The sequence below is a fragment of the Xyrauchen texanus genome, chromosome 13 (assembly GCF_025860055.1).
Source record: "Xyrauchen texanus isolate HMW12.3.18 chromosome 13, RBS_HiC_50CHRs, whole genome shotgun sequence".
NCBI classification, from domain to species: domain Eukaryota; kingdom Metazoa; phylum Chordata; class Actinopteri; order Cypriniformes; family Catostomidae; genus Xyrauchen; species Xyrauchen texanus.
This window is the reverse complement of record NC_068288.1, coordinates 27566154-27593516: the sequence shown is the minus strand read 5'-3', so window position 1 is coordinate 27593516 and position 27363 is coordinate 27566154. Positions and strand designations below refer to the sequence as shown.

General features: G+C 41.7%; 1 protein-coding gene across 2 annotated transcripts in view; it reads left to right on the top strand.

Moving 5' to 3' along the window:
• mast2 (microtubule associated serine/threonine kinase 2) overlaps positions 1–27363 on the top strand; it is a 205412-nt gene that overhangs the window by 155287 nt on the left and 22762 nt on the right. For both annotated transcript variants that reach the window (XM_052140868.1, XM_052140867.1), the window contains exons 5-9: positions 15404–15495; positions 21855–21930; positions 22670–22690; positions 25415–25493; positions 26145–26299. In XM_052140868.1, coding sequence (XP_051996828.1) covers positions 15404–15495; positions 21855–21930; positions 22670–22690; positions 25415–25493; positions 26145–26299 — 423 coding nt within the window. The remainder of the gene's footprint in view (positions 1–15403; positions 15496–21854; positions 21931–22669; positions 22691–25414; positions 25494–26144; positions 26300–27363) is intronic.

The window sequence follows — 27363 nt, the reverse complement described above, 5'->3', positions numbered from 1 at the left end:
AGTTCCCTGCAGGTTTAGACCAACAGAGAAGCTGCAGGAAATCAAGTCTTAAACCCTTTTAGAACTGCAGCTGTTAGAGCTCAACTCAACAGGGCACCCAAGAGACAGAAAGGGAGCTGTTCCAAAGACAGCTTCTTATTCTTTTTCTCCAACACGGTCTCTTCTCTCACTGGTTATTTTCCCATACATAAGAGGGGTTTGAGCTAATTTGACGGAACCCTCTCTTATTTTATTGGGCCAGCGCTGCATTGTCACTATATCATGTGTCCATTCTTTTTGACTTGCAAACTTGTGTAGGGCTGCCTAAAAGTAGCGATTTTCTTGATTAATCACGACCTTCATTTGAACAGTCCAAGATCGATTTTAAAAATCCAAAGATTAATTATTTACTATTATTTTCGAATTTACTTGAAGTTTGGTTGTGTTGATTGTTATATTGGTTAATCATTTTGAAATGTATCAAAAGTTAGAAGGTCCACTATATAATAATACAGTGTAAAGTAGTCAATGGAAATAAGGAGGCGAGAACTGGCTTGACGATATAAATAATAGTTTAATATAAAACTTAAACAGTTGACACACACACATGACGGACATGTCCGTAAATGATCTCTCTCTCCCGCACAATCCTCTGCAGCCGCCCTTTATCCCTCTCGGAGACTTGATTAGCCTAATACTGGACCGGGTGTGTAGGATCACGACCCGGCCCTGCCCTCCGCCCTGCCACATACAGCAGTACTTAAGAGAGAGAATTTCTTTCAAATGTAGGCAAAATTAACATTATAACTGAAATGAATCAGAATCAAATCAAATAATTTTGATATAGAATCAAATCGAGAGCTTGTTAATCAGAATCTAATCACATTGGGAAATCTGTATGAATTGAACATTAATTTAGCAAATTCTGGTGATTTCACTGATGACATAGAGTAGCTCTGTTTGGTTGAAATTGTGAGAAAGACAAGTGATGGTCGTGGAAGGATCAATTAGCATCAGTTGGTTTCAGTTAGCATCAGCTTTTTCAATTTAACAACTCATTAATGTTTTGCACTGTTTCCTGTTGTTTTCAAGGGTATGTATGTATAATTTACTGTAAATAGCTGTACAATTTCATGCTATCTGAAGTATGTTTTCTTATTATCATCATTGGTCTGATTTGTCCAATATACCGCAAGTCTATAACATGAGGGTTTATTTCTTCAAATTAAAGATGAATAATCTTTTTCTGTGCCATAATTTTATAAAAAAAAATGTATCCATCCTTTCTACTGTATTAAATTTTTTTATGCCTCATTTCAGTTAAGCATGTGAAAGTCTAAATTAGATTATTTTTAAACAGACAAAACTATATAGATATATTAAATATATTTTTTTACATTTTTTTTTAAATGATCGTCTATCAGTATCTGCCTAAATTTCAATATGGTTACATCCCTAATAACATTATAAATACCCTATATATTACAACATATCATATCAGCACTGATTATGTGCAGTTACACTTATTTGGTGTGTATGGTTGTGTGTGGTATTAGGTAGAGGTGTTTTCTCTCTCTAACTGTTTGTTCTTTGATGTGTGTCTGGAGCGACTGAACCCCTGGTGTCAGTTATCTCAAGGTGACACAGGGCCGCCATGCTTGTCTGCATCTACCCTACTGCTAAACCGCTGACACACACACACACACACACACACACACACACACACACACACACACACACACACACACACACACACACACACACACACACACACACCATATCATATCAACCAGCCATTCATATTTTTTGATTCCCTATATTTCACTCTTTATTTTTTTCTTGATCAGCTTGGTCCAAAAAAATCCACATTGAACAATCTGCCTTATTCTAGGCCTGAACCATTTGACTTGAGCAAAATAATCCTCTGTGTGTGTGTGTGTACTTTAATCCCGTCATACTGTCACTTTTACCAGGGATGCTGCACTGAATGTTCTTGTCAAATCCAGTGATTTCCAGCTGACAGTACATCCAGCATTAAAATGTATCACAATTTCTCTAAATTTCTATCCAGCATTGGCCTGTAATTGGCGGTAATTTACTCATTTTGGTCCTGTTTTTGCATCTTTAGAAGTACATTTATTGCTGTGTATTTGAGTGAGAAGGTGAAGGAGAGAGAGGAGCGGTGGGTGTGAAGGAGAGCGAGAGAGTGAGAGAGAGAGAGAGAGAGAGAGAGAGAGAGTGAGAGTGAGAATGAGAATGAGAGAAAGCATATGACGGCTTCTCACACAAGCTCTAGCAGTGTCACAGGTTGCTGCCGCAGCAGCAGGAACATCATCACAGCCCTGCTATCACAGGAAGCGTGCACGTTTAGCCAGCTGTTCTTCCCTCTCTGCTGTTTTTATCACATTGAATCTCTGGATGACAGCCATGTTAGTGTACCAATATCATGTCTGACTCATTCTGGACCGTGCTGTCCAATTTCTCCCTGCCGGATAGAAGCATGCTCCGCCGATCCAAGAGGTACAGCTCACTTTTTCTCTCTCTCTGCTTTTCTCTTTTTATCTTTCCATCTCTCACTCTCTATTCTCTCCACCTCTGTAACTTATTTGTTCCCCCTTTCTCATGGTAGTCAGGTAACATGATTTTTCAGTTGATGGAATACTGCAAGGTAATGTCAAGAGGTTTTGCATATATGTGTTTTGGGGGTCTGTGCAGATTTTTGCAATCTGAAGATGCACAAATATTTCTTTTAGGGTTAGATTATTAAGGCATTAAACTAGGTCTGCACCATGTGATCGAAAAACAAACATGTGTGTAAATACATGATCTGTTAATTTTTTTGGTGTATTCCAGTGGTCACACTAAATTCAAGTGCTCATGCACCTTGCACCATGTCTGCCCCTCTCGGTCAGTGTGTGCAAAGGTAGCCCTTGGACAAGGGGCACAAATTATAACATGGCCAGACCTGCACACACACACACACACACACACACACATACTCATATTGGTGCGGCTATCCATATGAGGACTCTCCATAGACACAATGAGTTTAATACTGTACAAACTATAGATTCTATCCCCTAATGCCTTCTACACACTACACAACTTTCAAAGACGTCAGATTGTGGCACCGTTCATATTACACAACTGTCTGTCTCGTCATGGAAGTTTTTGCATTTTCAATCTACACGACAAATCAGCGACAGGGGTTAACACATTACAAAACATTTCACTATTGACGAATCCCTGACGACTCTGCCTGGACTCCAAATTATTTCTCAACAGAGTACACGTGAGAAGTGATACGAGATACAAAAACTAATGCATGATCATATGTTAAGCATTTCAGAATATGATCTGTATGTTTTTAATTACCTAAAGGCAGCATATATTTTATTGGTTACAATATTAAAAAGTACATTCTACTGATCAATTTACCTATTTGCTTACCTGTCTGTCCAAGAGAATTGACAATTTCTCTCCAACTCTTCTCTTTCTCTGCCCGGTTGTGCTACAGTTCAGATGAAACATCAAATATGCACTGGTGCTCCTGCCAATGTTCCACTAATTGTTCCTCCATTTCTTCGGTCCAATGAGACTTTCTTGATACCGCAGACATGCTAGTTGATGTTCTGTTGCAGGTAAATCATGACTCCTCCCACTGAAACTTTCTGTGCCCCGTTTCTTGCTCTCATTGGCTCTAGGTCAACGGTGCAGTTGTATTCAGTCAAAACATATTTCACATTGTGCGATTTGGAATCGCAGACAGGTCCATATATTTAACATACTAGATATCTCGCTGATATCGGCGACACGTCGGCACTTCTCTCAAATCGCGTCTTTGATAATTCCTACATTGCGATCGTCGTTCATTGATAATTAATACATTGCGATCGTCGTTCATGGGAGCGAGCTCTGATTTGCCTACAATGTCAGGCTTTTGTCGTCGATATCCACAAAAGTGTCGGCGAGAGAAAATTGGGCTTAAATTCATGTAGTGTAAACTCTACCTTACAAAACTTTTTGCATTTTTAAATTTTCAAAAAAACATTTAGTATGCTTTTTAAGCAATTTGTATTATGGGGACACTAGAAATGTCCTCATAAACCACATTTATAGCATAATACCCTTGTAACCACATAGCAATAATAGCAATAATAGTCTTTCATAACATGACCTACCGTGTTGGTGTGGACTTACACACAGATGCACATGCCAATTTGCAAGCACACACACACATACAGTAGATAGAGATGTACACAGATTCAGTCTTTCTCTGTTCCTGTAATGGTCTCCATCATTCCCAGCTTGTGTTTTTCATGTAGCCAAGCATGACGGATGAAGGGAGGGCACTGTACTTGCATAGCAACAGAGCAGAGACTGAAGTAGAGAGATGTGCTTCTTTCTACTCCCTTACTATCTGGTTCTCTGTCTTTTTCAGTAAAGTAATATAATTACAGTAATGCTGGATGTCAGTAGGCATGAGTTTAATGTGAATATATACAGTATATACACAACCCCAATTCCAAAGAATGTTGGGACAGTATGGAAAATTATTTGTAAAGTTATTTGTAAATTCTTATCATCCTGTACAAGCCTATTGGATATTGTCAATTGATTTATTTATTAAATTTACGCATTTTAAATCAGATGATTGCAACATGGTCCAAAAAAAATCGAGTGTTTACCACTGTGTTACATCACCATTTCTCGTATTAAGCATTTGGGCACTGAAGACACAAGTTTGTTAAGTTTGCTAGCATAATTTCCCCCATTCATCCATTGTGCATGTCTTCAGCTTCTCAGTTGTATGTGGCCTTCGTTGCTGTATTGTGCACTTCATTATGCGCCACACATTCTCAATTGGAGACAGAGACATACACTTGCATGAATGCCAATGAAATAATGATTTTTGTCACTTTAACCAATCAAATAATCAATTTAATTTGTATTCAGTTTAAAGAAATATTCACACACTTTTTTTTTTTCACTTGATCTTTTTAAAAAGCCTCCCTTTAGACTTCCCTCAGTGTTCTACAGGTGTGTTTGTGTTTGTAGTGAACAGTCTGGATGTACTTGTTAGGCCCATTTTTTCTTTCTTATTCTTTTAACAGCGATAGTATCCAAAAGCAACTTCTTTGCACTAAGTGCAAATAGTGTTAGATGCTATTTGCACCCCTAATTAAAAACTAACATGCAGTTTAGGGGTATCACTACAGCATGTTCATTGCGTTTGTTTAGAGTCCCACAGACACCCTACACCAACCCTCTACCCATATACCTAACCCTAACCTTCCCTTACAAAAATTTAGATTTTTCTACAGTAACCACTGTAGAAAATCATACTAACACTGACCACATAATTAGACATGGTTATATTAACTATATTAACACCATATTACTGTAGTAACACAAAAAAACATGGCTACTACAATAGTACTCAAGTAAAAATTTTATCCAGATAAAACCCTTCTCTCAACTATAATCACCTCTGTATAAAAACCAATGTGTTTATGTGATGTCATCGCTAAAATAGTGAAACAAACTGCTCTGGTATTGTGGATTTGTTTTACCATGAAAACATGTGCTAGGCCTATATGGGCGATGGATGTCATTGACTGTTTCCAGGATCTCCTGCCATGTGTGATGCATTTTTAAGATGCAGTATCAAGTTAAAAGAACTTGAACTTTTTAAAACTTGTCTTGAGTCCCCTCCGTTCTGTTTAATTTGTTGTATTGTGTCTAGCTTGTCTATGTGGATGGCCTCTAACTGCACTCACCAACTTGCATCAAGTCAACTTCACTCCAGTGTGAAATTTTCCTAAGGTTTCCCAAAAGTTTTGATAAGTGATCATGCTACAAAGTGAATTTATCGTACTTTTTAGCTCAACAGAAACTTTACATAACCAGTGAAAGTATTAGAACCCATGTAGTAATGTCACAGCTACTGCTGTGTTTAATAGTGACCAAATCACCATTTTATCCCCCTCTATCCTTTGAGCCTTCTGTTTTTCCTCTTTGTATTCCCATCTCTTCCTTGTCTGCCTATTCTGTGCACACTGTCCAATGCTCTCCAGCATTCTTATTACAGTCACTCCACATGAGACTTAACTGTGTGTGTGTGTGTGTGTGTGTGTGTGTGTGTGTGTGTGTGTGTGTGTGTGTGTGTGTGTGTGTGTGTGTGTGTGTGTGTGTGTGTGTGTGTGTGTGTGTGAAGTCGCTTTGAACCTCTCATCCAACATTCAGCAGAACCAATTTCAATTCTTTCAGCTGGTTTGATTGTCCCCTTTCCTGATAATATAGAATGAGCCATTGATTTCACTCTTTCTCGTTTTCATCTTTCTCTGCTGGGCTAAAACTCAATACAGCCACTTAGCCTGTAGATTAGCCTGTGCGTTTTAGAAAGTGAAGGAGCAGTGCTGTAATGGTTGATGTGTATCTTTATTTTAATTACCACAGACTATGTGGTAGCCTGTGGTCACCTTATTTAAATTTTTCCAGATGAAAATTGGTCTAATTTAAAGCAAATATCATGGTTGTGCACAATATTGACAGCACTTCGATTATAGGAAGGAAGCTTGTGTTTATAACTCAAGGCTGAATCAATCTGAGCTCATTGACTAATCTATCCATGAATATAGCTGATCCGGTGTGGTTGCTTTGCATCTCATGAAGCCTCCTGTTCTCTGTTAGCTAATGCTTTCCAAACCTCAAATCAGGTCAAACTTATTATAAAAGAGGCAAAGCATTTATTTATTTTCTCATTTTTGTCCACTCAACCTGTCCACAGTGTTGAGCAGGGTTGAGCGCCCAGCTAGCAGGTGTTTGCTCATAATTGCAGTTTTCAGTATTAATAGGCTCCTTGCATCTGTTCATGGTAATTACTCCGTTCAGCTCATTTCATTTGTCAGCGTGAGCTCTAAACCGGAAACCGTTTTGTTTCCTCAGGCCATGAGGTGGATAATCATTTGATATGCTAAAAGTGGAAATTGCTCCGGATACTTTCATCACATTTGAACTGCTGTTATCTGTATTTCCTTCTGATTATGCATGTTTGTGTGCAGTTCTATATTAGTGTTTGCCGATTTTTTTACCATCTGTTCATGTTTAGCGATCTCTTTATATGATGTAAATATAATGTAGGTGTATTATGCTGTAAATGCTGTCGTCTCTCTGTGTTTGTTATCGCATTAGATGGCATATAAGGCTTTAAACACATCTGTCTTATCAAAGGGGATTTCTAGTCATAATCCTGGCTTAATGCAGTGATGGTTTTCATGTCCCTGTGTAATATGTACTGAATGCAGATACACACGTAGACAGCTGTTCGCATGGACTTCTTGTTCAGCTATTACATGTCATACTGTCACTTGTCACTGTCATGACTGGTTAGGTCAAAACAAATCACATTTACATAGAAGTGATAGCATGAATCACTTGTTGCTTTATCGCGTCATAACAGCTTTGACAGGATTATGGAGTGTTCTTATTGTGTGCTAATAACACAAGAAAACTGGAAAAGGATCCAGGGATGTATGGATTTGAAGTAATTTTGCAGCTCAAAGATTTCAGGAGTGCACTGTTCAAAGCATCTCTTATTATCTTGCACAGAAGGAGTGTAATTTCTGTCTATCATCCACTGAGACTCTGCCACATTTCTCATGAATAAAAAATCCATTATACCATTTCATCTGGCTCTGGCTAATGTACAATCAAGATCAGAAGATCAAACTGATCTGAATGGAAAAGCACTCACTATCTCTCTCAATCACAGTCATGCATTCTCGCAAACATGTGTGGTGTGTGTTTGTATAAACCAAAGCATCCCACATCCTAAAAATGTGTGTCCAAGGCTATGCACTCTGTTTGTGCATTAGTGTACACATATGTGGGCTCTTTTACTAGAGTTTTTATTCTGTCATGTACAATCTAATGGGAATCTAATCCAGGATAAGTAATTGTGTGAGTGGATTATCGTTTGCTTAGGTGGCTCACCTTCAGAGAGTTGCAATGCACTGAATTGATGCAAACTAAACAAGAATTTAAAACAAGCATAGTGTTTCTATTTACCAAGACGCATTAACAAAATGCAAAAGCACTGTATCGTAGAATAAAGCCTGCAGAAACCAGACAAGTTAACTTTTAAACTTTATTTTCATAGTTGTTAATTAAATCCAAACCTAAACAAGTTCTCCCAAACCTAACATGTCATTTAAAGCTGCCCAAAACAATTCTAGCCACTCAAATTGGTCAAAATGAAGCTTAATAAACTCAAATGAGCCCAGACGAAAATTAAAACAAGCAGGTTTGCTTGCAAATAAAATGTTAATTTCTCTGTGTTTAGAAGTCGGAGGGAAGCAATTCTCTCCCCAATTACTGTAATAAGGGATAACTTTCTTTTCACACCCGTGAACACTGCACAGCTGCTCATATTATTAGTATGTAAATTGTACCGGGGCTTTTCACTGCCAAGTTTCCCCCTGCTTTGTTTTCTGATGATGGAATGATGGTTTAATGAGAACCTACAACTCTTTTTCAGCAACAGTGCACTTCACATCCAAGCTAAATTGATTGCAACAAAAATTTTGAAAACTCATATCATATCAAACAATTTCTACCCACGCACCTTCTAGCAGGGGATCATATAATTACATTAGTATTATGGCAACATTATAAACTGTTCTGGAGAACGAGCGTTTGTCCGATGTCAGGTTGTGTTCCTATGTGTTAAAGTTTCACAGCAGTACTGGTAGGGGATGGGTGTTTTCCAAGCTTAGTGTGTTAGGAAACACTTGAGTAACCAGTACAGTTTAAAGCTGAACATCGTGGTAAAGCAGCTTGAGCAGAGGAAAGCAATACTCAAAAGTACTTACAAAAGTTAATAGTATGGACAAATGCAAAGCTTATAAGACAAAACTATAAACAACTAAAAAACATGGAAAGATACTTATTATAGGGATGTACCGATACTGTGCTCATGTACTGTACTACAAAAAATGCTCTGATACAAAATACCAATACCATCTGATGAACGAATGTCATTACATAAACATTCAGCCTACAAATAAAAAACATGTTATGTCCTAGTGAGATTATTTAACCACAAAAGCTGCGTTATATTTAGATAAATATATAGTTTTCATGTAATTCAAATGTGAGCGCTTGTGAATGTGTTGAGACTGTATTGTGCTGATTCCAACTGCTCGTACCTTCTAAAGCTTCTCCTTGGCTCATACAGGGAAAACACCATCATGAGCATCACGTGCTCTCTGTATGTAACAGTAAACAGGGTAAAAATTCTGGCGCAGATCAAGAGAACATACTTATTTAATTAAATAGCAACCTTTGCTGTTTTCACATAGTTTTCCAGGAGGGGATTCTGCCATGATAATGTCTGAGCTCCTTGGTCAAAACAACACAGAAACACTTCAAAATAAAAACTTCGTCAAAGTTTATAGGAAAAATAAATATATCACAGCTGTGAAGTTATGCAATATTCACTGTAATACTACTACTAATAATAATAATAAATCAGTAGTAATTGTATAATACTTAAACAATATCTCAAATCTGTGATGCTCTTTTATGCAGCACTTCATTTGGCGAAATATCCCTATGTTGTATTTTGGATTGTCCTGTGAGGTTCTGTATATAAGCACTTCATTTGATAAAAAAAAAATACAGTATGTTGAAAATTAACTGTTACATTTTCATTTGATTAAAGTTTTAATGAGAGTTAGTGTTACAGTTTTAGCCTGTGAGTCATTGATTTTCTGTTGCTTTTTCTTGCTTTTCTTCTTTCTCTCTCCTACCCCTCACTTTCTTTCTTGTAATCACTCCCGCTGTGACTGTACTTATCTCTAAACCTCCATTACACACTGAGTGATGGCTGGCACTGTGAAAATGGTGCAGGTCATTTTTTCTGCAACAATAGGCTTACTGCATGATTCTTTTTACTTGGACCAAGAGGCATTCATGTAATTATCCAGCACGTTTTAAAGAAATAGTTTACCCCCAAAAATCTGAGATTATTTACTCACCCTCATGTTGTTCTAAACAAGTATGCTGTTATTTTTTCTGTGGAGTATTTTAAAGAATCTTCGCACAGCTTTCTTCCATACTATGACAGTGAATGGTGATCACGGCTGTCAAATCGCAACAAAACAAATCCCCTTAAATGTAGTCAATACAACAGACTAATGATAAACAGTCTAGCAGTGCATGAGGTCTCGAATAATTCACAGCTCGGCTTTCTGTTCTGACCAAGCAGCAGGGATATGTGTGTGTCTGTGTCAATGGTCTTCTCACATTGAATCAAGGAACACTCATCACTTACTGTTCACCACTCTACTCAGTTTTGAAAGCTTGTTCTAGTGGCCAGTCATCTCTCCTCTCCGCAATGAAGCGTGAGATGCTAATGTCCTAACGGCAGGTCTCAAGATTCATTTTAGAGTTCGAGTTTTTCCCCTATTAGCTCGAGCTGGAGGCTTTTAGCATATAAGTCAGACTGATGTTAGTTTGCTCTTTCAGCCTTGTTAAAAAAAGCAGGTTTGTGTGACCTGAATGGGAGAGTCACAGTCAGAACCTGCCATTTAGAGATGGAGTAAGTCTGTACTGGAAACTGTTGGCAAGCCTTTCTGAATGGGCATACTCTCTCAGACTGTAATAATGTAACATCCAGACTCTGACCTGTTTGTATATTTGGTTCATTTTGCATCACTGTTCATAACTGTATGTGTTATGAACGAGCAGCGAAGGCAGACGAGGAGATGCGGATCCAGTTGCAGTTCAACTTTATTTCATAAACAAACAGGCAAAACACAAAGGAAAATCCTCAATGGGGAAATAAACATAAAACTAGAAAACACGGGCAGGGAACACACACACACCAGGCTAACAACATTCAACGAACGACAAGGAGTGAACAAAAAGCAGGGCTTAAATACACAGGGAGTGATAATATAAATGATAAACAGGTGTGAACAATGACACAAAATGGCAGTGAAGATGGCAGGAGGATTCTGGGAAGTGTAGTTCTTAAACAAAGACAAGTGAACACGAAGGCTAACACAGAGACTAAGGAGCTACACAAGGGACAAAAGTGAAAACTAAGGAAAGCAAAGGTGACAAAAATGGCAGACAAAGGGCAACAGTGAAACAAGACAAGGAATTCCTAACATAGCCCCCCCTCAAGGATCGGATTCCAGACGATCACAGTGACATAAAACAAAACAAAAAATGTCCATGACTGGGGGGGGGCTTGAGGTGGGCAGACAGACCAAGGGGGCAACAACGGGCAGACAGGCAGTCCAGGGGGCAATGAAGGGTAGACAGGAAGTCCAAGGGTGCACAAAGGGCAGGCAGGAAGTCCAAGGGGGCAAAGAGGGCAGGCAGGAAGTCCAAGGGGGCACAAAGGGCAGGCAGGAAGTCCAAGGGGGCACAGATGGCAGGCAGGAAGTTCAAGCGGGCACAAAGGGCAAGGACAGGTTCAGGTGGTCTGGGAGATGGTCACTGGGCAAGGACAGGTTTGGGGAACGTGGGAGGAGGCCACTGGACAGGGACTGGGTCAGGAGGCCTGGGAGGAGGCCACAGGACAGGGACTGGGTCAGGGGGCCTGGGAGGAGGCCACAGGATGGGAACAGGGTCAGGAGGCCTGGGAGGAGGCCACAGGACAGGGACTGGGTCAGGAGGCCTGGGAGGAGGCCACAGGACAGGCACTGGGTCAGGAGGCCTGGGAGGAGGCCACAGGACAGGCACTGGGTCAGGAGGCCTGGGAGGAGGCCACAGGACAGGGAACGGGTCAGGAGGCCTGGGGGAAGGCCACAGGACGGGAACAGGGTCAGAAGGCCTGGGAGGAGGCCACAAAGGCGGTGACCTGGAAGGCTCTGGCGGCGGAGCCGTAGGAGGCTCGGGAGGCGGAGCCGCAGGAGGCTCGGGAGGCTCTGAGGGCGGAGCCATAGGAGGCTCAGGAGGCGGAGCCGAGGGAGGCTCAGCTGAGGGAGGCTCTGGAGGCGGAGCTGAGGGAGGCTCTGGCGGCTCAGAGGCCTCAGGGGGCGGAGCCGTGGGAGGTTCAGGAGGCAGAGCCGAGGGAGGAGGAACCATGGAAAGCTTGGGAGGCTCAGGGGGCGGAGCCGCAGGAGGCTCGGGAGGCGGAGCCGTAGGAGGCTCGGGAGGCTCAGCTGAGGGAGGCTCTGGAGGCGGAGCTGAGGGAGGCTCTGGAGGCTCAGAGGCCTCAGGGGGCGGAGCCGTGGGAGGCTCAGGAGGCAGAGCCGAGGGAGGAGGAACCACGGAAAGCTCGGGAGGCTCAGTGGGCAGAGCCGTGAGAGGCTGAGGAGGCAGAGCAGAGGGAGGCTCAAGAGGCGGAGCCCTGGGAATCTCGGGAGGTGCCCTGGCAGACTCGAGAGACTTGAGAGATGGAGCCCTGGGAGGAGGAGCCCTGGGTGGCTCGGGAGACTTGAGAGGCGGAGCCCTGGGAGGCTCAAGAGACTTGAGGGGTGGAGCCCTGGGAGGCTCAAGAGACTTGAGGGGTGGAGCCCTGGGAGGCTCAAGAGGAGCCCTGGAAGACTCGAGAGGCGGAGCCCTGGGAGGCTCGAGAGGCTTGAGAGGCAGAGCCCTGGGAGGCTCGAGAGGCGGAGCCCTGGGAGGCTCGAGAGGCGGAGCCCTGGGAGGCTCGAGAGGCGGAGCCCTGGGAGGCTCGAGAGGCGGAGCCCTGGAAAGCTCGGGAGGCGGAGCTCTGGAAGGCTCGAGAGGCGGAGCCCTGGGAGGCTCGAGAGGCGGAGCTCTGGAAAGCTTGGGAGGCGGAGCTCTGGAAAGCTCGAGAGGCGGAGCTCTGGAAAGCTCGAGAGGCGGAGCTCTGGAAAGCTCGGGAGGCTCGGAAGGCGGAGCTCTGGAAAGCTCGGGAGGCGGAGCTCTGGAAAGCTCGGGAGGCTCGGAAGGCAGAGCTCTGGAAAGCTCGGGAGGCTCGGAAGGCAGAGCTCTGGAAAGCTCGGGAGGCTCGGAAGGCAGAGCTCTAGGAAGCTCGGGAGGCGGAGCTCTGGAAAGCTCGGAAGGCGGAGCTCTGGAAAGCTCGGGAGGCTTGGAAGGCGGAGCTCTGGAAAGCTCGGGAGGCAGAGCTCTGGAAAGCTCGGGAGGCTTGGGAGGCGGAGCCCTGGAAGGCTCGGGAGGCGGAGTCCTGGGAGGCTCGAGAGGCTTGAGAGGCGGAGCCCTGGGAGGCTTGAGAGGTGAAGCTCTGGAAAGCTCGGGAGGCTCAGAAGGCGGAGCTCTGGGAAGCTCGGAAGGCGGAGCTCTGGAAAGCTCGGAAGGCGGAGCTCTGGAAAGCTCGGGAGGCTCGGAAGGCGGAGCTCTAGGAAGCTCGGGAGGCGGAGCTCTGGAAAGCTCGGAAGGCGGAGCTCTGGAAAGCTCGGGAGGCTCGGAAGGCGGAGCTCTGGAAAGCTCGGGAGGCAGAGCTCTGGAAAGCTCGGGAGGCTTGGGAGGCGGAGCCCTGGAAGGCTCGGGAGGCGGAGTCCTGGGAGGCTTGAGAGGCTTGAGAGGCTTGAGAGGCGGAGCCCTGGGAGGCTTGAGAGGTGAAGCTCTGGAAAGCTCGGGAGGCTCAGAAGGCGGAGCTCTGGGAAGCTCGGAAGGCGGAGCTCTGGAAAGCTCGGAAGGCGGAGCTCTGGAAAGCTCGGGAGGCTCGGAAGGTGGAGCTCTAGCAAGCTCGGAAGGCGGAGCTCTGGGAAGCTCGGAAGGCGGAGCTCTGGGAAGCTCGGGAGGCTTGAGGGGCGCAGGCTCTAGGATGGGCATGACCATTGGCGCTGGCTTTTGGTCAGTCCTGGCTATTGGCGTTGGCCCGGGAACGGTCGAGGCTACAGGCGCTGGCTCAGGGACGGTCGAGGCTACAGGCGCTGGCTCAGGGACGGTCGAGGCTACAGGCGCTGGCTCAGGGACGGTCGAGGCTACAGGCGCTGGCTCAGGGACGGTCGAGGCTACAGGCGCTGGCTCACGGACCTCTGAGGCGACAGGCGCTGGCTCACTGACCTCTGAGGCGACAGGCACTGGCTGGGTGACCGTGGTATGCGCTGGCTTGGGTTCGCTGACCGTGGCTGACGAAGGCTCTGGCTCGCAGACCGGGGCAAGCGAGGGCTCTGGCTCGCAGACCGTAGCTGACGAGGGCTCTGGCTCGCAGACCGGGGCAGGCTCTGGTTCTGGCTCGCTGACCGTAGCTGACGAGGGCTCTGGCTCGCAGACCGGGGCAGGCGAGGGCTCTGGCTCGCTGACCGTAGCTGACGAGGGCTCTGGCTCGCAGAACGGGGCAGGCGAGGGCTCTGGCTCGCTGACCGTAGCTGGCGAGGGCTCTGGCTCGCTGACCGGGGCAGGCGAGGGCTCTGGCTCGCTGACCGGAGCAGGCGAGGGCTCTGGCTCGCTGACCGGAGCAGGCGAGGGCTCTGGCTCGCTGACCGGGGCAGGCGTGGGCTCTGGCTCGCTGGCCGTGGCAGGCGTGGGCTCTGGCTCGCTGGCCGTGGCAGGCGGAGACTGGGGAGCAGAAGCCTTTCCTCTTCTCCTCCTCCGCCGGGCAGACGAAGTGGACCGTGCAGGCTCACTGACCAAGGCAGGCGTGAAGGTACGAACCACGGGCGAGTGGAGGGTTATTACTGTGGGAGGAGTGGCAGAGTTCTCCTCGATGGCGTCCACAGTTAACGGTGAACCGCAGGCCAGCAGAGTCTCCTCCACCTAACGCGTGGAGCGCCCAGCCGCTGCTGCCTGTGGCAACCGCTCCTTAAGCGCGGGTGCAGATTGCGCCTGAAGAAGACCACCAGAGAGGAGTCCGGAAATCCGAGATACCCGCCAGCTTAAGGAAGTCGCAGATGTGGTCCTCTATAGGGCGGTCCTCTTGCTTCAAGCAGAGCAGGTGGAAGTTTGCTCGTTGAACCGCTGGATCCATAGTGTGGTCGTTCGTTCTGTTATGAACGAGCAGCGAAGGCAGACGAGGAGATGCGGATCCAGTTGCAGTTCAACTTTATTTCATAAACAAACAGGCAAAACACAAAGGAAAACCCTCAATGGGGAAATAAACATAAAACTAGAAAACACGGGCAGGGAACACACACACACCAGGCTAACAACATTCAACGAACGACAAGGAGTGAACAAAAAGCAGGGCTTAAATACACAGGGAGTGATAATATAAATGATAAACAGGTGTGAACAATGACACAAAATGGCAGTGAAGATGGCAGGAGGATTCTGGGAAGTGTAGTTCTTAAACAAAGACAAGTGAACACGAAGGCTAACACAGAGACTAAGGAGCTACACAAGGGACAAAAGTGAAAACTAAGGAAAGCAAAGGTGACAAAAATGGCAGACAAAGGGCAACAGTGAAACAAGACAAGGAATTCCTAACAGTATGGGACAAATCATAATAATATTTTTGTTTGTTTTTCTTGTATAGCTGTCGGACGAGCAACAGGAAGAGTTTGATAGTGACATCCAGCACCTCTCCCACACTGCCTCGCCCCCATTCACCACTGCACGGACTTCCAGGTAAAATCTCTCTCGCTCAATCTCTTTATCGACAGTTTTTAAGGTATCATTGGCATGCATGTCAGACTCAATTAGATTCAACTGTGAGCGTTAGCTTCAGGTGTGCTGTTTTTGAGGTGCACACGTCTGACATGTTGTTACTTATGTAGAGCATGTCAAATCTGTCACTAATGAAGTTAATTTCTGTTTGAATGCTGCCTGTGTAGATAGTGGACAGTGAGGCAGCTCACTAAGATTTGGAACAGAGCCATACACACAGAAATACATACACTTCATTGGTAACACACACATACGTGCTACGGGCTATGCGCTGTGTGTGGCAGCTGTCCACAACATGTTAAACCTCGATAACACCCATCATATCTCATGTGGTCAAAGAGAAATTCCAATATGATGTAGTGATCTCTCATCTAATTCACAGGCATTAAGAATGGATTGACTGATATTGCCTGTTAGGGATTGGATTTGTGCTGTCTGCTTCTAAATCTGTCATTCTGTCTCTGAAATGTGTCATATTAACCTTTCCCAGCAAGACGGTCGCCTTAAACAAATCACTGCTGTATATATAAAGACTAGGCTGGAGTTGTGGTTGAATAAATGGTGAAGATGGACACTTTCAGATTATTTGTCATTTACATAGTTTTAAAATATTTTCCAAATGGCTTAGCTCCTCATACAATACAATTTTAAATAGCTAAAGATCTCCTGTTCATCCCATAGTAGTTTAGGATGAATGTTATGCTGATTTTTAGTCATAGAAGAATGTGCACAATGATAAAGATGATTAATCTTAAACTTCATGCAATTAATCATTCTCAATTTTCACTGTACGGTTGAGTGTATTTTATGATGTAGGCCTAAATGTGAGAGTATGTGAACCAAACATTCTTTAATTCTACAGAATCACTAATGACAATCTGCCCTAACAAAGACACACTTGCCTTACAATTGGCCACTATTGGTGTATTATTAAAAAAAATAGCAAAATTCCTGGATAATAACCCCACTGTTAAGCACTCATTATTAAAATTGTAAATAAAAATATTGACTTAAGAGCATTACTAAGATGTAAGAGATCAAGTTAAAGGAAAGTTTCATGAGAAAACAAAAATAATGTATTGGTGGCCAAAAGATGCCATTGGTCAAGAAAAAAAAAGTACAGAGTATGCCAAAAACCACAATATTGACCCAGTTGTACCATGGGGAGAGATTTTGTGGTCCAAAGAATCAAAGATTAAGATAAGTTTTTTGACTCAAATTCAAACTGATTTACCTCAGAAACCACCATACTGTATCTGCAGTGAAGTATGGTGATGGCAGTTTCATATTTTGGCACTGGCACATACCAGGCCAAATTCACATAGGACTGGCTGAAGATAAGAAAAGGTGAATGTCCTGAAATGTTCTAGTCATTGTCTTTATCTAAATCCAGTTGGAATTTATAAGGCATTAAATAAAAATTGTGCTGCACAGACTAATCTGACTAACTTTAATATCCTAGAGACAATCTACTTGGAAAGACGTCAATATCACACCTGAATAGTGTATGAAGCTGTTACATACTCGCTCCAGAAAACTTAAAGCTGTCGTTGCTGTAAAAGGTTGCTTTAAAATATTAAACGTATTTAAGTAAACATTAAGTTTGCAAATAATAAAATTCGGTGATTGACTACAAACTTTTTTTTCTAACATTAAAAATGGTTTGATTTGAGTGTTTTGTACTAAAAACGTCAGACATGTGTCATCCAGTAAACAGAGAGAATTGTTTAGTAGTTTGAATACTTTGCAAACCAGTTGTCAAGCTAGTGCTTTAATAAAGCTGAAGCCTGAGATAAAACACTTAATAAAACTGCAGCTGCAACAGTGGGTTTGTTTCCCGTGTCGCTTCCACATTCCACAAAATCTGAGCATTAAAGTGAAATAAAAGATCAGCTGTCAAAGCCAGCAGCCTGTGTGTGTGTGTGTGTGTGTGTGTGTGTGTGTGTGTGTGTGTGTGTGTGTGTGTGTGTGTGTGTGTGTGTGTGTGTGTGTGTGTGTGTGTGTGAGAGAGAGAGAGAGGAGGTGAGTGAAGCTGTGTGAGGAGGTGAGTGAAGCTGTGTTTAAAACAGGGCTCAGAATAGGAGCATACATAATGTACACAGTTTGCGCTCAGACTCTTCAGCTTGCATCTTTTAGTGACAAATACTGTGCTGCAGTTCACAACATGGGAATACTTTCATCTGCTCATCAGCCCCCTCCTGTTACTGAAATACTGGAATTGCTAAACCATCAAAACGACTGGCCAAAGTGCTGCAAATTGTAAGCAATCTAACTTTGATAAAACGAATGATAAAACGAGCAAAATCCTATAGATTTAGCATAGGGCCATAGAGTTTTGGGGGTTATCTCTTTTGATTTAGGGCTGTAAGAAACAACCTAGCTGCTACCCAGAAAACCCTAGCAACCACATGGAAATGCACTTAAAATACAGAACACGTTATCATCAAGTTTTGCACCGACAAGCGCCGACTTGCATGTAAAAGCTTAAAACTGCAATTAAATCCAGCATTACTTGTATCACGGTTTTATTAGGCTAAATATTGTGCTTTGCATTAGGGTTGCTGAAAGAAAACTCTTGTTTGTTTGTGCTGTTTGCATCAAGAAGTACAGCATCAATGAAAGCAACATGCTACAGCTTCACAATGATCGCAATGTTTTAAATGCAAATCTAAAAGCGAACATTAAACCAATTGTGGCTTCATTTAAAGCATTTCAAAGCCATTAGAAACATTTTAATGTGACTACCAACAGGAGGAGCAGAGGTGAAATTATTTAAAACTCTGAAAAGCACAATAAACAGGGGATTAGTATTGCCAAACTGTGCTGATTACAGTCTGTTTCAAGAAGCTATTTACCAGGTTATGACACTAGCAGCTGAAGTATTAATACTGCAGTGCTATGTGAGATGCCATTAATATATACAAAATGAACAGAAAGAATGGAGCGGCTCTCACTAGTGTGACACTACCATCTCTGCAGCAGAATAGGTTAATCACTGTAAAACTAAATTGATCATTCCATGAAAAATATTTGTGTTCAATCAGCACTGTTTAATGCTTTCTTGTTATTTGATTACAAGCAAAGCCTGGTGCCATGGCATGTATCCAACACTGTTTGTCAGTTTCAGCCCTCAGCCTTCCCATAGTTTTCCTGATATCGACACACATTCTCTTTAGCTATGTTTACACCCCAAACCAAAGTGCACAATTTCGATTATGGCTCCTATTTGTATTTTTCATGCCGTTTTTCACATGAACATTTAAATGTGAAATGCACCCTACCCTGGTATATTCATCATAACGTCATTAACAAATGCATAATATAATTTAATAGAATTATATAATTTGATTCTGAAATTAGGACTCATCTTACATCTGTGCATTAGCAATAACATTTTAACTCTCTGTTGTCAACGTTCAAACCAAGTGTTACATTTGAGACCTAATGTCTCTCAATGTATATTTTAAACAAAGATATGTTTGCACCTTTGTGTGTAATACTTCGTATTGTACAATATATACAGTCAATTATTTGTTAACAATTAAAATAAGGTTGTATTTATTAACATTAGTAAATGCAATATGTATTGTGAACTAACAATGAACAACATTTTTTGCAGCATCTATTTATCTTGGTAATGTTCATTTTTAAAATTAAATTGCTCATTGTAATGTAGTTGACTAATGTGAAGAAACACAAGCCTGTTCTAAAATGTTATTAATTATTTTGTAATTCATGTCAAATGAAAATAAAGCACGTAATTATGATGAATGTTGAGTTACATGGACACTGATATCACTACATGCCTGTTCACACTGAAGCCATGTTACATTTTAAACGCACGCACGCATGCACACACGCTGTGATACAAAAACAGATCTGTGTTACATTGGGGGGGGCACATTCAACATTTAAATGTGGTGTAAGCTTACATTAGCCCTGTGTAATTCAACAGGGTGCTAATTGGTGAGCTCTCCATTTTTCTATTCCAGCTTCTCTGCAGCTGTGTATAGTATGAGAAACTGTCTACTATCTCTTCATGATGAAAAATAAGCAGGTGCATTGCTGAGCAGCACACTACTGTGCCATTCGAGTTATCTCTTCTATGCTCTCCTAGCCCCTCCATGACGGGATTCTCCTTTAAATTAATGTATCTCAGTAACAGATATGCACTGTTGCGTGTCCCGGTCCAGCTGTGCGCAGCTGTTCTACAGTCACTTCCTGACAAAGAATTATGCTCTCATTAATATTTAAGATTTGGCACTGGCCACTTGCCGAATGGGGTGGGGGTGGTGGGGGACCTAAACCTTACCACACAGTCCAGATAGGAACCCCCACTGCTCTTGTTGGCTGGGTTGATTGATAATGGGTGGGTCTGTGCTCTTTAATTCACAAATGACTAAGAATAGTGGTTTTCAAATGAAATTTTGTTCTTTTATATCCATTAACTCTAGTCATGGCAGTAATGGCTGGATTTGTATGGCCTCTTATGGTCATCTATTCGCCTGTACTCTTTAAATAATTAATCCCAAATTCTGATGTAAAAATTTACACATTATGAAGAGCCCAGTATTTGAAATCTAATTTAAAATATAACTGAATTAAAGATAAAGAATGTAACCTCTTAGCAAAATCCCTTGAATATTAATTTAATCTTGAATCCTCAAAAAAGGTTCCTTTGCTCATCGTCCTCACGCCATTGAATGACAGTCACTATGCAACACCATTCCACTTGAGGCATATTTGATGGAGAGGACTAGGGGTCTAGAGTCTTTAAAAAAATCAAAGACAGTCGGCCTCGTTTGTGACACAACGTATATGATGACCTCCCCTGGTTTTTCTTTCCCTTCTACTTGAGAGTTCCCATTCACTGTGCTGGAGTGGTGATGCAATTTTATTACTCCAACATTAACAACTGTCCATTACCGCCAGAGATGTTACCACGCGCAGCACAAACATATGGCACTAAGCTGTGGTCAAAAAGGATTTCCAAAACGTCTTGTGGTGTGGTGTAGTGGTCTAAACCACATAACTGGTAAACTGTTAATCAGAAGGTCGCTGGTTCGATCCCCACAGTGTCCTTGAGCAAGGCACTTAACTCCAGGTTGCTCCGGGGGGATTGTCCCTGTAATAAGTGCACTGTAAGTCGCTTTGGATAAAAGCGTCTGCCAAATGCATAAATGTAAATGTCTTTTGGATTATAAACTCCGAGATGTGGATTCGGATGGTAAATAAATTACCACGCGACCTTGGTGTTTGTCAAAAAACAGTAGGTAATTTGACTGGGAATTTTCTCGCAGGAGGTTGGAGATAAACATCGACATTTCGGATTCAGGTGGGAGTAAAATCACTGACTACCCCCTGTAAATGCTGGAATTACCTCAAGTCCCCATGTAATATAATTGCCATCCGAATAGGGCTTAACACTTGCTCCTTAGCATCCTGTGCCATGAGAGTGGAATAGAATCAAGCTTAGAAGCCACTGCCTCTCCTAACTTCAAGAAACACATATATTTGGCTGCCAGCAGAATCAATGTCTCTCCAATGTTATGTGCCAAATTGACAAATATTGACAAATTCCACTCTTGTTACAACATTTTTCTTACCTTGAAAGGCTTGAAGTTTTCATGGTGCACACCACACTTTGAAAACCTATGGTCTAGAGCACTTAAACAGGGTCTGAGTGCCTTACTTTTTAAGCAATGATCTATTCTCAAAGAGCAGCACAGGAGAAAAGACCTTTGATCAAAGAGTGTTTTATCCTGTACCTCAATGTGCCTGCCCTATAAGTCCACTCTCCTAAAGGGTTTTGTTATCTTTAAAGGGCTTTGATGAATAAAATAAAGGGAAAGATTGACAGAAGAGGCGAGACCAGTAGGGCAATTTTATTTACTTAAGATGGGCATTATGTAACTGCAGGCTGCCTGAAGTGAACTGATGTGTTTCTCTTGACAGGCTGATTTAAACTAATTTTGTTTCAGTTGGTGTGTTTGATAGTATTGAGATATAAAGCCTGCAAACAGCCTGTTCATGTAGCAAAAATTGGAATATGTCCAAAGAGTCTGATCAGATAATGAGTGGCAACGTCCACTCAACGCTTTAAATTGAAAACACAATGTTGTGTGCATGTACACCTCTTCCACACTGTAACAGCATTTTTCTCCAATTTTTACATTTGAAAACACTCTTTATTGCAGCATTCTTTAGAAAACGAAGACATTAGTAAAACAGAGTTTTCAAACGTAAATGCATTAGTGGGGAAATGGAAGTGGACAAGTTGTAAATAATCCCCTATATCTCATGTTTTGGGTCCTTTTCAGGGAGCAGTCCATTGGACAGTCCTCGCAACTTCTCCCCAAACACTGCTGCCCACTTCTCCTTTGTGCCAGCTCGCAGGTGAGTGACATCACAGGACAAGCGTCATAATATTTAAAATATTAGATAAACTTTAATTGGTTCAAAGAGCAATGGACAAAATTATTGAGATTTCTGTAGATTTACAAATGTGGAGTCTTGGTAAACATCTTGTAAAAAGCCTATCAAGGGATTGGTGATGTAAAGTTTACAAAGATGTGTTTTGAATTCAGCATCTAAAATATCTCTTACCTCCCCTTGCTAGTATATAGTAATTGTCATACTTTGTTGCTCATCTGCTGGTTATTAAGAACCCAATTCTAAATTATTTTGTATTGTCCCATGGTCCTCCACTGTGGCTCTGAATAATGGCAGAATGAATGTTAATGAGTGAATCTGAATTGGTAATTGAGCAGCAAAAGATGAAAATGCTTTAACAACTGAGAGAGAACACTCAGAGCTGATGACCTCCAGCTTAATGAAAAGGATTCATTTGAATGTCAGCAATAGAGCAAAGACCATTAAGTCAGTGAGCCAGATTCCCTCATGGGCCAACAGTGCCATCTAATGGACTAAGAACAATACTGTAACATGCAAGAACAATACTTGAGACACAAATGGCTTGCCACACATCAAAATCAAATTCGTACAGATGTGTGTGATGTGCTTTATTGAATGTAATTTGATGTGTGATGTGAGAGATGTGCATAGAATCAGTACATAAACACACCGATGCCCCCAAGGTTGTGTCCTTGTTAATGCTGTACTCTCTTCCATGCAGTCATGGACACAGGGCTGACAGGTAATCATCACCCTACTTCCCTTATGGCATAATTTTCTGTGTCTGCTTCCAGCATGGCTGTCCATACAGAACATCATGTTTGTATTTCATTAGGGCTGACAGTCAGATTTGTTTTAAAAACACCTCCGACAAGTTTATTTATGTATCAGAGTTATGATTTATTAATTGTCCCACTGCAATCAGCCAGCTAAATATAAACAGCTGGACTATGTGCCAAGAACTGATATCCAATCATCAAATATGTTCCACAAGGTTCACCCTCACTGACATCTGCGCTTTACATAAATCATTTCATTTATTATATTTGTATGTTTGTGTAAGGAGCTTAAAAACCGAAATATTATATCTACATGCTTTCTTGTGGAATGTTATTTTATCAAAATGATTTATAGTTCATAGTAAATTGAAGCTCCATAAAAATCTGCTTTGGAAAAGGTATACATTTGATTGGTATCCAAAATCACTGTACTGATTTCAAATTTTTTGCACATTGTAATCAGAGTTTAAAGGTGTAGTTCACCTATAAATGAAAATGATAATAAGTTTCTCACGATCATGTCCTTCTAAATGACTCCGTATGACTTACTTTCTCAAACGGAACACAAAAATATATGAATATCACAGTCTGTATTTTCAATACTATGGCAGTTAATAGCAATTCTCTAGTTCTATGGAGTCAATATGATACCTTATATATTAGCAAAAATATTAAGTATAGCAAAAGACAAAGCTGAAAAAATATTAGCTAAAAAGCTGCATGAAGCACAAACACTCTGTAATCAGAACCTTTACCCTAAAACAGCCAAAAGTCTGTTGCAAATTAAAAATGGATTTCAATTCTTGGGTTTTGTTTACATTATACATATTGTTTTTTGCAGTTAAACACAGCTTTGTCTTTTGTAATTCTTTATTTTTTTTTGCAAATATAAAAGGCATAATTTTGTCTCCATTAAGTTCACCCAAAAATGAAAATTCTCTCAATAGTTACTTATCTTTTAAGCCATCCCAGATGTGTATGACTTTCCTTCTTAAGCAGAACCGAAGTTAATATTTGTATAAGCACAATTCAGCTCTGTTTGTCCATACAATGCAAATAAACGGGTGCCATTAAGCTGCTGGCTATTTGACAGTCCAAAAGTCATATTTAGTTCGCATAAAAGTCATCCATGTGACTCCAGTCGATCAGTTAATGTCTTCTGAAGCAAACTAACAGTTTTATGTAAGAAACAAATCTATTATTAAAATGTTTTTAACTTTAAATCGTTGCTTCCGGCCAGCACTGTATTTTTATTTGACATGGACTAACTTCCGAGTGACGTTCGTTCCTCTGTTGTATATAAAGCGCGCACTTCTGACTTCTCGCATGAACGCGCCATTGTGCTTGTGTCACATATGCGTCAACTGCTGGAAGGAATGTATTTTTTCTTTTTTTTTCTTTCATGAAGCTTCACTTATTGATTTGTTTCTTACACAAAACTGTTAGTTTGCTTCAGAAGACAATTGATCAACTGGAGTCGTGTGGATTACTTTTATGCTGCCTAAATATGCCTTTTGGACCGCCAGCAGCCTAATGGCACCGGTTTACTTTATTGTATGGATGAACTAAGCTGAAATCTGCTTGTAAAAATCTTCACTTCGGTTTTGCTGAAGAAGGAAATGGCTTAAAGGAAAGTAAATAAAAAGAGGATTTACATTTTTTGGTGAACTAACCCTTTAACGATTGAAAAAGAACCCATAAATGTCATAAAAGTACTCCTTTTTTAAGCTTCAAAGTGAGTCACTATGAACTGCCATTGTATGGAAAAGACAGACTGCATTATTCATTAAAACATCTCCTCTTGTGTTAAGAAAGAAATACAGCATTGTAATGACAAGGGTGAGTAAATTGTGAGAATTGTTTTGTGTGAACTATCCCTTTAAATACAGCATGTAATGTAATTGAAGTTCATTATTTTGTCCATGTACAGGGCTGCTGAATGTCTACTGAATTCCTAATATATCAATCATTGTTTTATGTGCTTGAGTGAACGTGCTGCTGTTGTGTGCAAAAAGACATCATGCCACATTAGTTATATTATTGACTGCATGAAATGGCTTCATATGTGTATGTGCTGCTCCTGTAAGTGCAGCTTTGCCTTCATCATTGATGCTTATAGCTCCCATACATGTGTTTATTGAAGTGCGCAGTTGAATCTACAGTTGCAATGTGTTTTTGTGCATATTTTAATTATATGCTGTGGTCAGTCTGCTGTAATTGTCTGATATTTTATCAGTATTGGTCTGATTGTAGCTGGTGTTATTTATCTAGTGTAATCTTGATTATATCCGGAAAAATATTAGCAATATTTTGCAGTGATTAGCTAAAGGAAAAGTTCACCAAAAATTTAAAAATATGTCATCCTTTGCTCACTCTCATGTTGTGTCAAACCAGTACGAACCAGTTTCTTTCTTCCGTGGAACACAAAAGGAGACATTAGGGAGTGTTAGCCTCGGTCTCCATTCACTTTCATTGCATCTTTTTTTTTGCATAATGTGAATGGTGACTGAGGCTAACATTCTGCCTAAGATCTGTTTGCCATGGAAGAAAGTTGCAATGACATGCGGAAATGGGTTTGGAATGACATGGGTATGAGTAAATGTTGACAGAATTTTTAGTGAACGATTCCTTTTAATATGAGCCAAACTCTGATTTCCTAATTTCCTGGTTTATTCTCTCTCTTTTAGGACAGATGGCCGCCGCTGGTCTCTTGCCTCACTGCCATCCTCTGGATATGGAACTAATACCCCCAGCTCAACAGTCTCGGTGAGTGTGTGTTTGTCTGTTGTTGCTCGTGTTTTCTTGTATCCCCCTTTGTTGCATTGACCCCAAATGTATGTACTTTTCACTGTTTGGTATTGCATTTGAGTTCTAGTCTTAACCTTGCCCCGAGGGTTTATCCTATTGACCCTACAGTGAAATAAACTCTTAAGTACAAAGCAGCTCCCTTTTGCCTGAGCTAGAGCCAGTGGCCTCATATTGATGCGTTCACTTGAAAAGAGTTCTGTCTTTGAACATTGACTGTAACTCAGTCAGGTTGTTTTTTCCAAGGGGAATGAGTTCAATCCACACAAGCCCCATGAAAGTCTGCTTGGAAAGATAAAAATGCATTTTTAAATGTATGCCAAACTTTTCTAAGGCTGTAAAGCTAAATAAGTCACCTTTCTTTTAAAATTAAGTAAAACTTTCAAAAATGTTCACAATTAAAATAAATAATAAAACAAATCTTTAAAATTAAAGATTAAAGATCTCTAAAATTTTAGGACCAAGATTTTTTGCTTTGTGATGTTTCATGACAATAAACAATGGCCTGTATAGATCCACAATATTCCGCCAACGACGGCAGTTGATTGACAGTCAGAGCAGCCTATGCAATGCCTTCTATCCTTGTAATCCCTCCCTCTCTGCTTCTCACAGTCATCATGTTCATCTCAGGAGAAGCTGCACCAGTTGCCCTTCCAGCCTACCGCAGATGAGCTGCACTTCTTCACCAAACACTTCAGCTCAGAGAGCATCACGGATGAGGACGGGAGGAGATCTCCAGCAATGCGACCCCGCTCCCGCAGTCTCAGGTACACACACATTCCCTTTCTACAGCAATCATAAGTTGGCCTTCAACTGAACATGATGCCTCAAGTGTACATGTCAGCTGGGCCCTCAGGCTTTCACTCACTCCTAAAGGCCAAATCTTCAGCTCTGACAGAAAACTGTCACACCTCATTCTTTAGACTCTTGGCTTCTTCTGCCAAGGCAGCAGACACATTATTTAGCCTTTGTTCCCTTCACACTGATGCCTCTTCATTCTTCTGCCATAACACTTTCTTTCTGACTCTCTCTGTCTATATCGGGGAATCTCATGAAATCTGTCAAAAACACATCCAGGTCATATTTCACCCCAAAATCAAAAGAAAGACATAAGAAATCAACTTAAAGCGAAACACCTGGATGCATTATGGTATGATAAGGGTGCTTAATTGTCATTGACAAAAAAAGTCACAATGTAAAACTAACTTATAGATAGAAAGGTAATGTTACAGTTGTAGGGTTCATATTCTTTATACAAAATATAACTCATTTAATTTTTTTCTTGATTTTGAGGTGAAATGTGACCTTGACATCTTTTCGTGAGATTCCCCTATCTGTCTTTTTTATTTAGGTCTTCTTGTCTACTGTCTCTCTCTTTCGCCAATGTAGATCTGTATGGTGACTCCACTAGTCACTCACACTTCTTCCAGACCTGCTAGACTGAATCATTTCTTCAAGGCCACTAGTAAAGACACTATCTCCCTTATGAACATCTCTCTATCTCTCTCTCTTCTCTGTCTCTCTCTCTCTTTCTTACCCCACTGTCTCTCTGACAAGATAACTTATTCAGGAAACACTTTCCTTCCCTCCTTCAGTATCTAGACACACACAGCAGGGGCTTCAGCTCTCCAGAATTAGATCCATAAATATTGGATGAGGAAGTTAGCTTTGCTGTTGCCACATATTACAGATTACTACTTCCCAGGATTATCCATTTTTCATGGTGAAAGAAACGAAAGAGGGATGAAAAGGCTGGACAAGGAAGGAGGTTGCTGGAATTGCAGTCAAAGCCCAAAATGGTTAATTAGAGTCAAGAAAAATGTGCAGTAGT